Genomic DNA, 15766 nt, shown 5'->3' with positions numbered 1-15766 from the left:
TGAGCTTCAGGACAGGAAACACAAAGCGCATGTGAAAGTCTGTCAGTGCGAGAGTTTCGTGCATCTAATAGTACTGCTTTCCAAACGACATAAATGAAAGTATATATCAAACGTGCCATATGCAGGAAAATAAACAAGCTCAGAATTGATTCTGAATCGTTGAAGAAAGAATCGTGATGCATCAGAGAATCAATTTTTTTTCTCCCACCCCTAACACACACACACAAACACACACACACACACACACACACACACACACACACACACACACTATCAGACTCGCTCTTCTTCAGGTAACCAGCTCTTTCTGTGTCGTCCTCTCTCTATGGCCAGCTGGTGGTCACTCAGTCTGTACTTGGTCAGTAACTGTCTGTGTGTTATATTCCTGACTGAGAGCAGATAGTCAGTCATACTGTACTCTCAGTATGACTTTCAGATAACACTGGAGGTTATTATTAGGAGTGTTTCTGTGCACGTGAAGGATGCTTCTGCAGAACTCGACATGCAGAGCTTCTAAAGGGTGTTTGTTCCAGTCCTTATGGCTGGAGTTACTCGCTGGGCCCCAGATCTCGCTTCCACACAGGGCAATGGGCAGAATCACACTATCAAAGATCTTTGTCCAGATTCTGATGGGGATGTTTATTTTAAATAATTTCATTCGTATAGTGTGCAGTATAAGTAATGTTTTAATTGCCAATTTGAAATTTCCAGTGGGAGTTAAAACCAGACCAAGATAAGTATATTGTAAAGTATGTTGAAGTGTGGTGTTGTTTAAAGTAAATAAATGTTTATGTTCTAGATTTCTGTTTTTTTTTTCTGAAATATCATAATTTTAGTTTTTGGGATGTTGATGTCTAAGGCCCAATCCTGGCAGTATTTTGTTAAAATGTCAAGGTTGTTCTGGAGACCTTCTGGTGTTTTAGACAGAATTAGTAAGTCGTCTGCATACAGTAAATATTTGACCTCTGTGTGGTATAATTGTAATCCTGGACTGTTCGACTGGTCCAGTAGATATGTCAGTTCATTGATATATATGTTAAATAAGGTCGGGCTGAGGCACCAGCTCTGTCTCACTCCTCGCTGTTGAGGAAAATACTCTGTCCTTTGCTGCCAATTTTTACTGCACATTTAATTTGGTTATACATGTTTTTAATTAAGTCATATATTTTAACCCCTATGCCACTTTGAATGATTTTATAAAACAGTCCGTTATGCCAGATGGAGTCAAAAGCCTTCTTAAAATCTATAAAGCATGCAAATATTGTATTTTTTCCATCTTTCTTCTGGTGTACATGTTCATTTATTAGCGTGTGTAGTGTGTGAATATGGTCAGTGGTTCGATGTTTAGGGAGGAAGCCAATCTGAGATTTGCTGATGACATTGTGCTGCTTTAAGAAAGATGAAATCCTAGAGTTGATTATAGAGCAAAATACTTTTCCTAAATTACTGGTTACACAGATCCCTCTGTAGTTATTAGGATCGGTTTTGTCTCCACTTTTAAAGATGGGAGAGATGAATCCTGTGTTCCAGACTTCAGGAAAAACACCTGAACTCAAAATCAAATTAAAAAGTTTGAGTAATGCAATTTGCAGTTCAGGAGAGCTGTTTTTAAGCATCTCGTTCTTTATCTTGTCAGGGCTTTATCTTTATCTTGATTTCTGACATTTGAGGGATTTCAGTTCTTCACTAAGTTCTTGTTGGGTTATTGGATAATCTAGTGGATTTTGGTTGTTTTTGATACATGATTCAAGAGCATTCAATTTTTCGAGGACTTTTAATTGGTTGGGATTATTCAGAGGGTCAGTTTGAGGTGTATAGAGCTTCTCAAAGTAATCCTTCCAAATCTGACCATCTTGTATGGCTAACTCTTGTGGTTTTGTCTTGTTCAGACTTTTCCACATGCTCCAGAACTGACCCTGATCAACTGAGTTTTCCATCTTTTGAAGTGTGTTGTTATAATAGTCCAATTTCTTCTGTCTCACTGTGTTTTTGTATTGTTTCAGGAGTTCTGAGTGTTTAGAGCGTAACTCTAAGTTGACCTGATCTTTGTGTTTTTGATCTGAAATGAATCGTAGCTCTTGTCTTATTGTTTTACACTCATGGTCAAACCACTTTTCAGACGGTGTTTGTTTAGCTCTATTTTTGTGTTTATATGTGGTTGTTTAATTTAAATTAGCCTTTTTTGCTATATTTTCAAAAATGTCATTAATATGTTTAATTGCTAAATTTATTCCTTTCCAATTATTATCATATGTTGAATTGTTAAAAAGTGTAATGGAACTGACAATTTCGTTTGACTTCAATGCTTTAATATATGTTTCAGCAGCACTACGAGTCCATCTATATGGTGCTTTGAGTTTATGTAGATGAATTGGCTTTTTATTAATTCCCCTTTATTTGTTGTCTTCCCCTTTAATGAAGAGATTGATCTGGCTGTGATCAGACAGGGGCGACTGAGCTTTGACGATAAATGCACTGAAATGGGAAGGGCATATATTTGATATAGCACAATCTACAACACTGTTCCCGAGATCTGAGCTATATGTAAACTGTCCACAGGAATCTCCTGTGATTCTACCGTTGAGGATATAAAGACCTAAAGTCTGACAGAGGTGGGCTAGCTCTTTCTCGTGTCTGTTGACTCCAGTATCCTGGCTATTTCTTCTCGGTAGAGTACTTAAGAGATCTTGGGGTATATGTGTGAACAGATGTTTATCTCCTGAATTATCAATATGGTCTAGTTCTGAACCAGTTCGAGCATTTAAACTTAATAAAATTTCCCCGAGAGTATGGTATTGATTGATTTCTTCTTGTAATGTGTGGAATACTTCATCGTCGTAGTATGGGGAATCTGATGGAGGAATATAAATTCCACAGATAAAAAGGTCTTTATCTAGAATTCCAAAGCTTTTATCCTCTTTTAACCGAATGTGATTTTTGCCTTGCTGGACTGGTGATGTAAAAGGGGCGAGGTCATTTTTTATCCATATGACTAAACCTCCAGAATCTCTACCACGGTGTACTGAGCTGAGTTTCCATGAGGGCACTATGATTTCTGAGTAACTTGAAGGACACTGAGTGGACACATCTGATCTACGCCATGTTTCTGTTAGAATTAGGATGTCAACATTTGTGATGCTGTTTAAAAATTCTGTGTTTGTGCTTTTTAATCCAAATGTTTTAGAGCACAAACCCTGAATATTACTAAAGCTAATATTTAACACTTTGATATGATCAACGACTAAGCAATACTGCTGTTTATCTGGAGGAAAAACCAAAAACAAAACCTTTTATAAGTAAAAATTAAAGAAATATAAAAATAAAATAAAATAACTAAGTAATAGTAATAGCAGAGGAAGTAAAAAAGGTAGTCAAACTGATTAAAATAAATCATTGTGAATAATGACTAAAAAATAACAATAATAATAAAGTAAAAACAATAACAACAATTGATAATAAAAATAATCACAATGATAATAATCATTGTGTTGTGAACAATTCTTGTAGATTTCAGTTGAGCATTTTGTTGCAGAGAAGGTTTAGCAGTGGTTTAATTTCTCCCTCCTCACTAATGGGGAGTAGTTCCTGAGCGGATGATGAGGGCGTCTGCTGGGACAGTACCTGGACATAGCTGGGTGTCCGGCGCTGGGATCGGCCTTCAGTGTAGAGCTGACTCTCCTGCTGTCTGTGAGACCATCCTGAAGTCCTGGGATGTCTGTGAAAGTCTCGTGGTGGTCTTGAGTGAGATGAAGGTTTCGAGCCGCGGGAGCAAGATGGAGACCAGTACATGTGAAGCCGGGAATGTCTGTGAGGCTTTCTCTGCCATCTCATGTATTGCTTTAGCTGTTCCTTCATTTAACTTATGGAGGTCATTTGTACCTGTGTGAATAACACACTGCGGGCTGCCAAGATCATCATTACTGAGCAGTTCATGAACTCGTTCGGTGTTTCTGCAGTGGAGCGCTAGGACTCTCTGTCTGGGGAACAGTTTCTTGGGTTCAATGTTCTTTCCAGTGGAGTCCGTCAGAAGAAGCACTGAGGTCTGAGTCGTTGGGGTCCTGTGTGATGTGTGAGAGCACTCCTTCACTGAGTCTGCAGGTACAGAGCTGTGTGATGTTGGTGGTGTGTAATAAATTAATGTTTACTTCAGATGTTATCTGCAGTGTTTATGGTCTTTTGGGGCAGGATAAGCGATATATTTAAATCGTTTAGGTGGGTGTTTCTGCTGTGCACTGACGACTTTATGAACACAATTATTCAGGAATTATTAAACATGAACGTATTAGTATCAGAAATGGATTTTAATATATTACAATGAATAATACAAATATGTTGTTAATATTGCTCTATAATGAAATTAAAAGCTTAAGGTACTATCTGGGAAATAAAGCTTTATGTCTTTAAATCCGTACTGTATATAGTCAGTTATTTCTCTGAATAAATTCAGATTTCAGAATGAGCAGTTTGTAGTTTGTTTTATATGTTGAGGTCATGTCCGTCTGATGTTTAACATGTTTATGATGCTCACTAATGTAATGAACGTAGCTTTTTAATAAGTAGGGGAAATTCCCAAAATGTAAAAAATAACCGTATACATGCCTAGGGTGTTTGCATTGTAATAATGTACAGAAATACCTCAGATTTATAAACGCTGACTTGTTAGGTGGTGTTTTCTCATTAAAATTATACAAATTCCTATTAATTCAATGGAACGTTTTCGTAAACTAGGGATTACCAATATGGCGGCGCAGCGGCTTCACTTTAATGACGTCATGAGCAATCCAGTTCTATATTATAGATCAGTGGTTAAAACATAGGCTTTTTCTGAGCTTTTGCCTCAATTAACAGCAGTATTTTATATTAATTAACAGGAGCTCATATCTAGTGCGTCTGTCTCTCTCTCTCACACACACACACACACACACACACACTCACTCTCTCTCTCTCTCACACACACTCTCTCTCTCTCTCTCTCTCTCTCTCTCTCACACACACACACACACACACACACACGCTCTCTCTCTCTCTCTCTCTCTCTCTCTCTCTCACACACACAAACTCTCTCTCTCTCTCTCTCTCTCTCTCTCACACACACTCTCTCTCTCACACACACACGCTCCCTCTCTCTCTCTCTCTCTCTCTCTCACACACACGCTCTCTCTCTCTCTCTCTCTCTCTCACACACACGCTCTCTCTCTCTCTCTCTCACACACACACGCTCTCTCTCTCTCTCACACACACACTCTCTCTCTCTCTCTCTCTCTCACACACACACTCTCTATCTCTCTCTCTCTCTCACACACACACGCTCTCTCTCTCTCTCACGCACACACACACACACACACTCCCTCACTCTCACACACACACACACACACACACACACACTCACTCATTCACTCACTCTCTCTCAATTTCTCTCTCACAGACACACACACAGACACATACTCACTCTCTCTCTCACACTCTCACAAACACTCACTCTTTTTCTCTCTCTCACACACACTCACTCACTCACTCACTCACTCACTCTTTCTCTCTCATACACACACACACACTCTTTCTCTCTCTCATACACACACACTCACTCTCTCTCTCTCTCAAACACACACACACACACAAACACAATCTCTGAATTTGATCAGCATGTATTTCCTGTTTAATAATGTAAATGTGAGGATAAATAACTGAATTCGGTCGCTATAAAATAATTAGAAATAATAATGTGAATCTGTGAAAATATTCTGGATCTTTCCAGTTGATCTGGAACAACAATGGACTTTATAAAAACATGGGCACAATACACTCGCAAATCTGAGGCTTCTGCGTGAGCTCTCAACCAATGATTCACCGGCGATCCACAAGCACCGCCTCCCTCATTTACATGTTGCACACGGAAAAGTAAAAAGAAATAAATTAATAAATACATCTGGAAATAAATACATGTGGGAATAAATAAATACATATAATAAATAAATAAATACATAAATAAATAAATTAATAAATTCGTGAATAAATAAATGTCAAAATAAATAAATGTATTAAATATAAAAATAAAAAAGTATAAGTAAATACATGTTAAAAAGAATAAAAATAAATTTAAAATAAATACATAAAGAAAAAAGAATTTAAAATATAATTCAGGATTACATTTTATTTCAAATAAACTATTTATTTTATTTTTATTACATTTATTTATTTATCTATATATTTATTTATTTTTAATTTCTGCAGGATTGGTCCTCCATACAGTATGATTATTAATCTTAACTCAATGGGCTAGTTGCATATCTCCGCCATCTTGGATTTCCGGTCTTGCGAGTGTGTGCATAGATATTTCCGATTGTGCTAAACGTCAGTGCAGAGAACTGGAGAAATCCAAATATTACCTTCTATGTGTTTACATGATTTATTATATCACTTCAAATGCAAATAAGATCTACACTGCTGTTATTACTATACTATAAATGTTAACTGAGCCAGTGGATTTGAAACTTGCGTATGTTTGGGTCCAGTAAATTAATTAAATACACTAATGTTCCCGAAATGAAAGTTGAACTCATGGTGTTTACACACAGCTACATAATTTAAGTTTACCTCATCAATTACTACAAATTATTGTTTTTTTTAAGAAATATTTACCTTGTGAGACGTGGTCTGCGATTTAATTTCATAAGTATCCATTTCTCAACTGTGCACATACATCAGTTTGTTTCATCATTGTTTTTCACGCCATATATTTTAATATTTTAAATAACTTTGCATCAAACATTTTTTTAAATGAAAAAAAAAAACGGGCTGTAAAATGATACAATTAATACATGACTAATTTTATTTTTTGTTTTTTCTGATAATTAATGCAAAGTAATTCGTAACAATATAAATGTTGCTTATAGACAGATAATGATTTAAGCTGCAGAAAACATAAACCTTGATAAAAACACACATGAATGCAAACACCGATCTTTTAATTAATGCAAACCTATTATAATTACGTTAAATTGTACAGTTACAGTTATAAATTGTTATCAAATAAAGTTAATAAACGAGACTGAGCATCTCGTTTGACAGTCAGAAACCTTATTATCTTATAGATAACAGTCAGAACAAAATCAGCACTCCGAAAATGTAAAGTATTGCATATTTGAATGGTTTGTGTTTGAAAGAAAAATCCCTGTGGACTGATTAACCTGACGCTGATCCGCATTATCAACAAAAGAATAAAGCAATTTCTGCATTGTATCTTGATAAATTTCCACACAGAGGCATGCAAAAATGAAGGGAGGATGCTTCCTTATGTCTTTGATATAACACTATTCGCTGTTAAATTTGAAAAACGGTAATTATATACATCTAGCCAAGTTTCGTATGTAAGTAAATGCGAGCGTCGCAAGACCGGAAGTAAGTTTGCACACACTCGCGTCGCTGAAGCTCACCGCCGCCATCTTGTGCACCGAGCCCATTCTAAGAATCAGAACTTTTAATTATTCCTGATAATTTATTACTTAAGATTTATATGACCTTGGAATGCACTCTTATGAAAAACAACCAAGGTATTACTTTAATAAAATTGATTGTTATCATTTTAAAATAACATGTTTTTAAAAAGTTGAATATAAAATAATGGTACATCTGTGGTAACTGTGAATTTACTAAAATACCACAGTAAATCTACGGTAACCTACCTTTTATATTGGGTTTAGTTTAGTCTCGTTGGCGGTGTTGATACCGTGCTCCTCCGCATCTTTCCCCGGTTTCCTCCGCCTCTTCCCCGAGAGCAGGCCGCGTCACCGGCGCTCGATTCAGCGTCTCCCCGGGAATCACAAACCTCACTCCGGACTCTTAATCACACGCCACGTGCTGCCAGAAAATTAAGACATTAGTATAATCTTTTCCCTCATGTTACGTTAAACACATTAAATTTCGTGCCGACAGTTTGTTTATCAGTGTTTTCGTATTTTTTATCAGCGTTTTCCATATTTTTTAGTAAAAACAACTAATAAAGTTAAACAAATCAATCAAACACAGACATATGTAAAGGATAAAAACATTCAATAACTACATTTCTGATATTTCATGGAGGATTAAACTGCGATGTCTTCTTTTGATTAGTGAATTATTGAAATAATGTGAAAGAAACTGTCTATAATTACCTGTACCGATTGATGACTCCGTCGATAAAGATTGATCAGGGGTGTGATTCTTCTGTAAAAATCCGCAAATCTGGCTTTTCCGACCTAAAAATGATGGTCTCGTACATAAACAATGGTTTATTGATTTCAGACTATATATAGCCATTAGTATTACAGTCACGTAGTGGCTATTGATATTTTTATATTTTTATACACTCATATGTCACCAAACCCACCAAAAGTTTTTGGCTCTCTGAACTTACTAGAATGATTTGTTTTTACAGAAGTATGAGAAATATTAAATATTACCTAAAATAAGCATATTTTACATAAAATATGTTACTTTCAGGGCTAAATAAATAATAAAAAACACCAAAAACCACAAAAAAATGCATAAATCTTTAGATTTTATGTTATTAAAGACAGTAATATGACATTTATTGAAAAAACAAATGGGATCACAGCTGAGACCTTCGAAGGAGAAAATAAGGGCCGCTATGTGAAGGATGCTTGAGGGTTAAAATAAACGTAATGAACAAATAAAATTAAATACATCTAATTAATTGCAATATTTTGATGTGTTTAATATCACAGCTGCAGTGACTGCTAGAATCTAGAAGTGTTTCTCTCGTTACTGCACACCAGTATTAGAGTACAATCAGCATAAAGACACAAGTCCCTCAGAGATTTCAGACAAAGGAATATTGAATGTAACTTCCACAGGGATATAGAAATGTATAGAAAAATATGAGGTGGCAAGGATGGCCTTTTATCTCACACTCGAGGTTAAAGACTCACCAGTATGTGACAGTGATGTGACATACAGCCAAGTATGGTGACCCATACTCAGAATTTGTGCTCTGCATTTAACCCATCCAAAGTGCACACACACACACACACACACACACACAAAAAGTGATGTCTATTTTCCAAATACACCTGCCCTCTCAACCTCCCCACAATCATGAACACCAGAGTAATATGTCATAGTTATACTGTAATGTTACTCTTAATATTTTAACATTATTGCATGTACAATACTACAAAAGATTTGAAGAATGATAATGATAAACTAGTTCATTATTGTGAATCATGTGAGTAGAGTGCATTTCTATTAGTTTCATAGCTTGTGCTTGTGCTGACAAGTTAAAATCTCTATAGTGCAGATCCTGTGTATAGAAAAAGTAGTGCTCATACAAACACACTCTCAACCTAAATCTTAAACACAGTCTCAGAGATCATTCATGTTCTTCTCTCTCTGCAGGCTGAGTTACTGCAGTATTGGAGAGGAAGGCTGTGCTGCTCTGATTTCAGCTCTGAGATCAAACCCCTCACACCTGACAGAACTGGATCTGAGCTGTAATAAACCAGGAGACTCAGGAGTGAAGCTGCTCTCTACTCTACTGGAGGATCCACACTGTAAACTGGAGAAACTAGAGTGAGTGTTATTATATTATTGAACACAACAAACTGTGTGAAAATACTGCCAAACAAAAACATTTCATGTTAAATATTAAAACTCTGTCATCACTTTACTTTTCTTCAAGGCATTTCAAAACATTATGACTTTATTTGTGGAAAATATTTCTGAAGATATTTTGAGAAATGTTTGTGTCCACTCAATGGAAAGCAATGGTGCCCAAACTTTGGTTAACAACAATATTCAAATTATAAATGTTTTGTTTCACAGGAGAAAGAAGCTCATTCAGGTTAGGAACAACATTGAGGGAAGAAAATTATATATATATATACAGTACAGACCAAAAGTTTGGACACACCTTCTCATTCAAAGAGTTTTCTTTATTTTCATGACTGAAGGCATCAAAACTATGAATTAACACATGTGGAATTATATACATAACAAAAAAGTGTGAAACAGCTGAAAATATGTCCTATTCTAGGTTCTTCAAAGTAGCCACCTTTTGCTTTGATTACTGCTTTGCACACTCTTGGCATTCTCTTGATGAGCTTCAAGAGGTAGTCACCTGAAATGGTCTTCAACAGTCTTGAAGGAGTTCCCCGAGAGATGCTTAGCACTTGTTGGCCCTTTTGCCTTCTGTCTGCGGTCCAGCTCACCCCTAAACCATCTCGATTGGGTTCAGCTCCGGTGACTGTGGAGGCCAGGTCATCACTCTCCTTCTTGGTCAAATAGCCCTTGATGCCTTCAGTGTGACTCTACAATTTTCATAGTCATGAAAATAAAGAAAACTCTTTGAATGAGAAGGTGTGTCCAAACTTTTACACTAAACATACAGATAAATAATTACAAAAATGACGGATTGACCATCTTTCTCTAATCCATAAATAACAGATTTACATGTACTCGTTGCAATATTTTGATGGAGCCTTGTATAAAACCAGCACTGTAGTGTTTTTCTACATACTGTAGCACCAAGTCTTGAACATTTTAATTTGTTTGAGGAGTATTTATATAAGAGGAACAGCATTAATAAATGCTACTTTTTCTGCTGTCAGGTCTGCAGCTCTCACTCTTAGATTCATCTTTGAGCAACTGATGTTATGTATTTATTATCTCTGAATTGGATACTTCTTGTTTAATTATGTAGTTAGCATGATACATTCTTACCTGACAAATAAAACATTAGATTTGATTTATTCTGATCTCTCCTGAACTCATCATGACTAGTAGATCATGTGGAGGCTGATGTTTCCTCAAATCTGTGTCCAGGACAGAACAGACTAAAGGCTCATGGATGAATGGAGCAGCAGGAACATCATCAGAGACCTTTTGATTTCTGTCTAGCACTGACTTAGCAAGTTGTGCTCAAGTGACTAACAAACTACATTTTTGTTCGGAGCAAGCAGTAGACGAGCGTTATTTTAAGGTTATTGTAAGGTTATTTTAAAGATATAAGTTAAGCTTCTTATGAAGGTATAAGTTAACCTTGTAGTGAATCTGACTAAGTTCAGACCGGAGAGTTTGTAAAAGTGAGATCCATAACCTCCGGTCTGTGTGAGACTCAAATGTGACAACGGGTCCCTGATGAATCAATAATTGAAAGTATCCGCCTTATTCTTCGACGCACAAGTAAACGATGGGTGAGACTTCTAGTTCATTAGCTGCAATAGGGAAATAATGAGAAGAATTACTATGTGCAGTAAACGGTAAAACTGATTGCACTACAAACCAGTGTCTTCATAATTAAGATAATACATTAAAATAATATGGTAAGACACACCAATTTGTAATATCAAGCAGCAGAACAAGCTGTTTTGTACTGGAACTGAGACCAGAAGCAAGACCCATACAATTTACAAATTAATAGGAAGTCCAGAATAATAAAATACCTCAATTAATTTTAACCAATATTTGTGATTAGTTACTAATTAGAAACACATTCTACATTTAGTAATCACTTGAAAATTAGAGTCAGATTAAACATAGAGCTACAATAATATTTAAACTCAATCCAAATTAAGTGAACTGAACCGCAAGTAAAATATATCTCGTAGTTATACTAAAAAGTTACTCTTATTTTAACATTATCACCTGTATAGTATTATAAACTAGTTCAGCATCACAATCATGAATCATGTGAGTAGAGTTCATTTAAATTAATGTTTTAGCTGCTGGCAAGTTATAATCTCTATAGCGCTGATCCTGGTGTGTAGAAAACGTAGAGCTCATACAAACACACTCTTACTCTAAAACTTAAACACAGTCCCAGAGATCATTCATGTTCTTATCTCTCTACAGGCTGTGGAGCTGTGGTATTGGAGAGGAAGGCTGTGCTGCTCTGATTTCAGCTCTGAGATCAAACCCCTCACACCTGACAGAACTGGATCTGAGACGTAATAAACCAGGAGACTCAGGAGTGAAGCTGCTCTCTGCTCTACTGGAGGATCCACACTATAAACTGAAGAAACTACTGTAAGTTATTGAGTCAATGCTTTCATTTATTATCTTGTATTAAAGCAGATCTTAGTGTATTTTATCTTTCTCTTTATTGTACAGTATTTGACAGTGGAAACTCCACAAGCTCCAAACAACTGAATCAAAACAACATGTCCTGAACAAGACTGTCACCTGGACATTAACCCCCTGGGGTCGAAGCATCAGTGCGGTCTGTCACGTATTTTCTTGATGACCACGAACAAAATTAAAAATACTTTGATCATTTTTGATCGTACAGATAAGAATAAGGTATTGTTTTAAACTGCACAGGGTTTACTTTTATTTGTTTATTCATAATAATAATAATAATCAATCAAATAAAAAGACATGCTGGCTATTAACAATTAAATTAAATTACTATCAACTAAGTTCATAGATGGATTGTGCATAAATGTTATGTTTAAAAATAACATTGTAATATAGAAATATTTAATGATTGCAAAAATGAAATAAGATACTTTTGTAATGTGGTGTTTGGGTTTTGTTTCATGTTCTTGTTTTCATGTCTCTTATTTTGTAGTTTGAGAGTCTAGTCTGTTTATGTCTAGTCAAGTTTGTTCAAGGCAAGTCTTTATTTATTGTTTATTGTTTGGACTTTGGATCACTCTGTAAATAAACTGCACTTGGGTTCTCACAACGCTCATCTTGATTGGACTCGTTACACTTTCTTAAATATGAAACAACAACCGCCAGTAGGTGGCAGCAAGTGACTGTCTTAATGAGTGAGTTGAATCAACTGAGTCGTTTAAAAATCTGATTCATTTAACTTTGCAAATGATTCAGCGGTTTTGCTGTTTGTTCTCATTTCTTTCTGATGGAGCAAAAACTGACTTTTGTGTCTGAAAATCAGGGAATCTTCCAATAATAATTTTTTTTTTATATTGCAATCTGAAAAATGGCACATTTCATAATTATGTTATTATATTAAATTATAATTATAAGATTATGAATGGTTTAACTGTACTGAGGCAGAGCCTTTGGTGCTTTAGCACACGGTCTGATTTAAAGCTAACTATCAAGATCTGTGTGACAAAGCTGCACAACACACTGCAGCGCGGGGAGAATGTATTGTAGTGAAACACAGACCACTATCAATTTATGTGAACATACAGTCTGAATATTGTGTTAGACTACACTGTGTTTTAGGCAAAGGAGGAACTTAAATAATATGACAAATATGAAGGGTTTTATTAATTATTATTTTTTCTTTTTTTTTTCTTTTTATTAATAGAGCACTTTCTAGAAATTCATGAAATCATATGTTGTTATCCCACTGGCATGGGGCTATTTGTTCATCAAAATGCTTGTTTCAGTGATTGAATTTAGTGAAATGTGAATTTGACGTCATGATTTGAAGGTAAACATATCCAAACCCTGAAATAACACTTTGAACAATAAGACAGTGTCATCAGTGTCAGAGATGAACTTTCCCATAAGGGACAACTGATTTTCAGTTTATATATTTATTATTATTTTTACCTTTTGTGTGTCATCTTTAATGTTAAACTCTTACCAATTAAATCAGTATTCAGAGATATAGAAGCTGCGTCTGAAGATAATTTTAGATGTATTTACAGTTTAATGCTGATCAGACGGCTGAAGGTGCATTTACACAGCAATTACAAATGTATAATGAAATGAGGTTTTTTTTATACATTATTTTTAATACAGAAATATGAATGAAATTAATCAATGAAATGATGCTTAAATTATGAAAGTAAGTCATTGTGTTAATAAAGGAGCCTTTTATTCAATTAATTCATTCAAAATGCTCCATTCAGGAATAAAATCAAGCGGCTGTCTATAATAATTGGTAATTGCATTGTTGTCTATAATAATGTTTTTTTGAAAGACAGGAATGATGAATGTGTGTTGTGCACAGACCAACGGCCAAGGTAAGGACTTTCCTTAAATATATTAAATCTCAGTTTGTTGTGATCGTGAGAGTGTAATGTTTGTATTTGAACACTGCGTGTGACAGCATGAGCATGCTGATCATGATTTTGATTGTAAAATGACTGTGATACTGTGTCCAAAGTGAAAGAGCTCTGTCTGGAGGTCTGGGGTTTCATGAGACAGCAGTCACCAATCTCTACTCGTCACCTTTCACTCCCTCTCAAGGATTTGACAGAGTTAGAGAAACCAGAGCGGATCGTTCAACGTGAAGATGACAGACGTGTGATGCTCATTTAAGAGTTATTTATATTTATTTTACTTGATTTTTATTTATTTATTCATTTTGAGAAAAGAACGTTTTTCATTCAACACACATCTACCAGGTGAATGCTGTTTTTAACGGGATAGTTCACTCTCAAATTAAATTTTGGTATGTTTTAGCTTACCTCAAGGACATCCAAGATGTAGGTTTCTCTGTTTCCTCTGTATTTCCCATTTTGATATTTTTAGGTCCAACCGTTCATGTCTGTGACTCACATAATGGAGGTCTATGGTCACCACCTCAAAGAGCATGCACAGAGGAGTCAAAATTAAACAATTCCACATCGTAAGTACACATTGATGACCTAAGACACGAAACGAGCGGATTGTGTAAGAAAACGAACAGTATTTATATCGTTTTTACCTCTTGTACACAACCACGTCCAACTGATCTGAGTGCAGGATCGCTTCCCGATGTGACTGTGACGAGTGGGGCGGGGCCGAGGGACATGGGAGCGAGGCCGGTGGAGTGATTGGAGATGAGCTACACCTGTTCGACCCACCGGTCTCGAGGCCCACGGAGGAGATGGAAGGATATAAAACTGGAGCGACGACAGTGAAGGACGAGAGAGGACCAGGCCTGGGCTTTTAGTTGTGTTTTGGTTTTTATTTGCGCGCACCAGTCGTCCGTGAGGGGCTGGTGCGCTGTTTTGTGTTTATTTTGCTTTATTAAAATGTTGTTTGATTGTCCGCCGGTTCCCGCCTCCTTCTTCCCGATGATTAGCAAGGTTTAATTCATTACAGTGACATAATCACTCATAAGTACTATAAGACTACTATTGAAATACTATAGCGGCTCTAGGATATTATAGAGGTATTACAGAACATAACATACTGTGATGTTCTGTAATACCTCTATAATATTTTAAAGCTGCTATAGTATTTCTATAGTAGTCTTATCGTACGTCTGTAGTATTTCCCAAATTACTATAGGCCTAGTATTCCTATAAGATTACTATAATATTTTGATTCCTATATAAGATTCCTATAGCACTTTTTTGTAAGGGTATGTCCCCCACCGAATTGGCTTCATTAGCCTACCACTTACGGTTTGCAAAGATACAATTATAAAATTATTGCAAACCTTTAATATATCAATATTTATGTTCTATTATGCATTTTCCTTGTTATATGAATAACAGAAATTCATGAAATAATATATATAGGCAGACACACAGTAATAAGATTTATTCAAATGTTGATTTTGACATTAGTGAACATCACCATCACCATATATATGATTAGGAAAAATAAATAAATAAAATTATAAATGAGCATTTCTAAAGACAATTCACCTTTAACAAGAATATCACAAAAATATTAACAACTTGTTTTCAACATCTTCAGTGAAAGTGCACACAGTGAACGTTTCAATGGCAAGAACAAAAACAATCTGTGATTACAGGCGGAATGGTACAAAAAAAAGATGTGCAATCTTTATACACACATAAACTATAAACAGTACTAAAATGGAAGTGGTGCCATAAGATCTCAGTAATTAATC

At 35.7% G+C, this 15766-nt stretch overlaps 2 protein-coding genes across 2 annotated transcripts in view; one reads left to right on the top strand and one right to left on the bottom strand.

The window, feature by feature from the left end:
- LOC132160099 (NACHT, LRR and PYD domains-containing protein 3-like) overlaps nucleotides 1-12563 on the top strand; it is a 50952-nt gene extending 38389 nt beyond the window's left edge. Inside the window, exon 10 of the mRNA XM_059569821.1 lies at nucleotides 12106-12563. Coding sequence (XP_059425804.1) covers nucleotides 12106-12112 — 7 coding nt within the window. The 3' untranslated portion in view covers nucleotides 12113-12563. The remainder of the gene's footprint in view (nucleotides 1-12105) is intronic.
- The window catches only part of LOC132160236 (uncharacterized), a 193432-nt gene that overhangs the window by 82319 nt on the left and 95347 nt on the right, over nucleotides 1-15766 (bottom strand). The gene's annotated exons all lie outside the window — the stretch shown is intronic.

Source organism: Carassius carassius, chromosome 16, assembly GCF_963082965.1.
Source record: "Carassius carassius chromosome 16, fCarCar2.1, whole genome shotgun sequence".
NCBI classification, from domain to species: Eukaryota; Metazoa; Chordata; class Actinopteri; order Cypriniformes; family Cyprinidae; genus Carassius; species Carassius carassius.
This window is presented reverse-complemented; position numbering and strand designations above follow the sequence as displayed.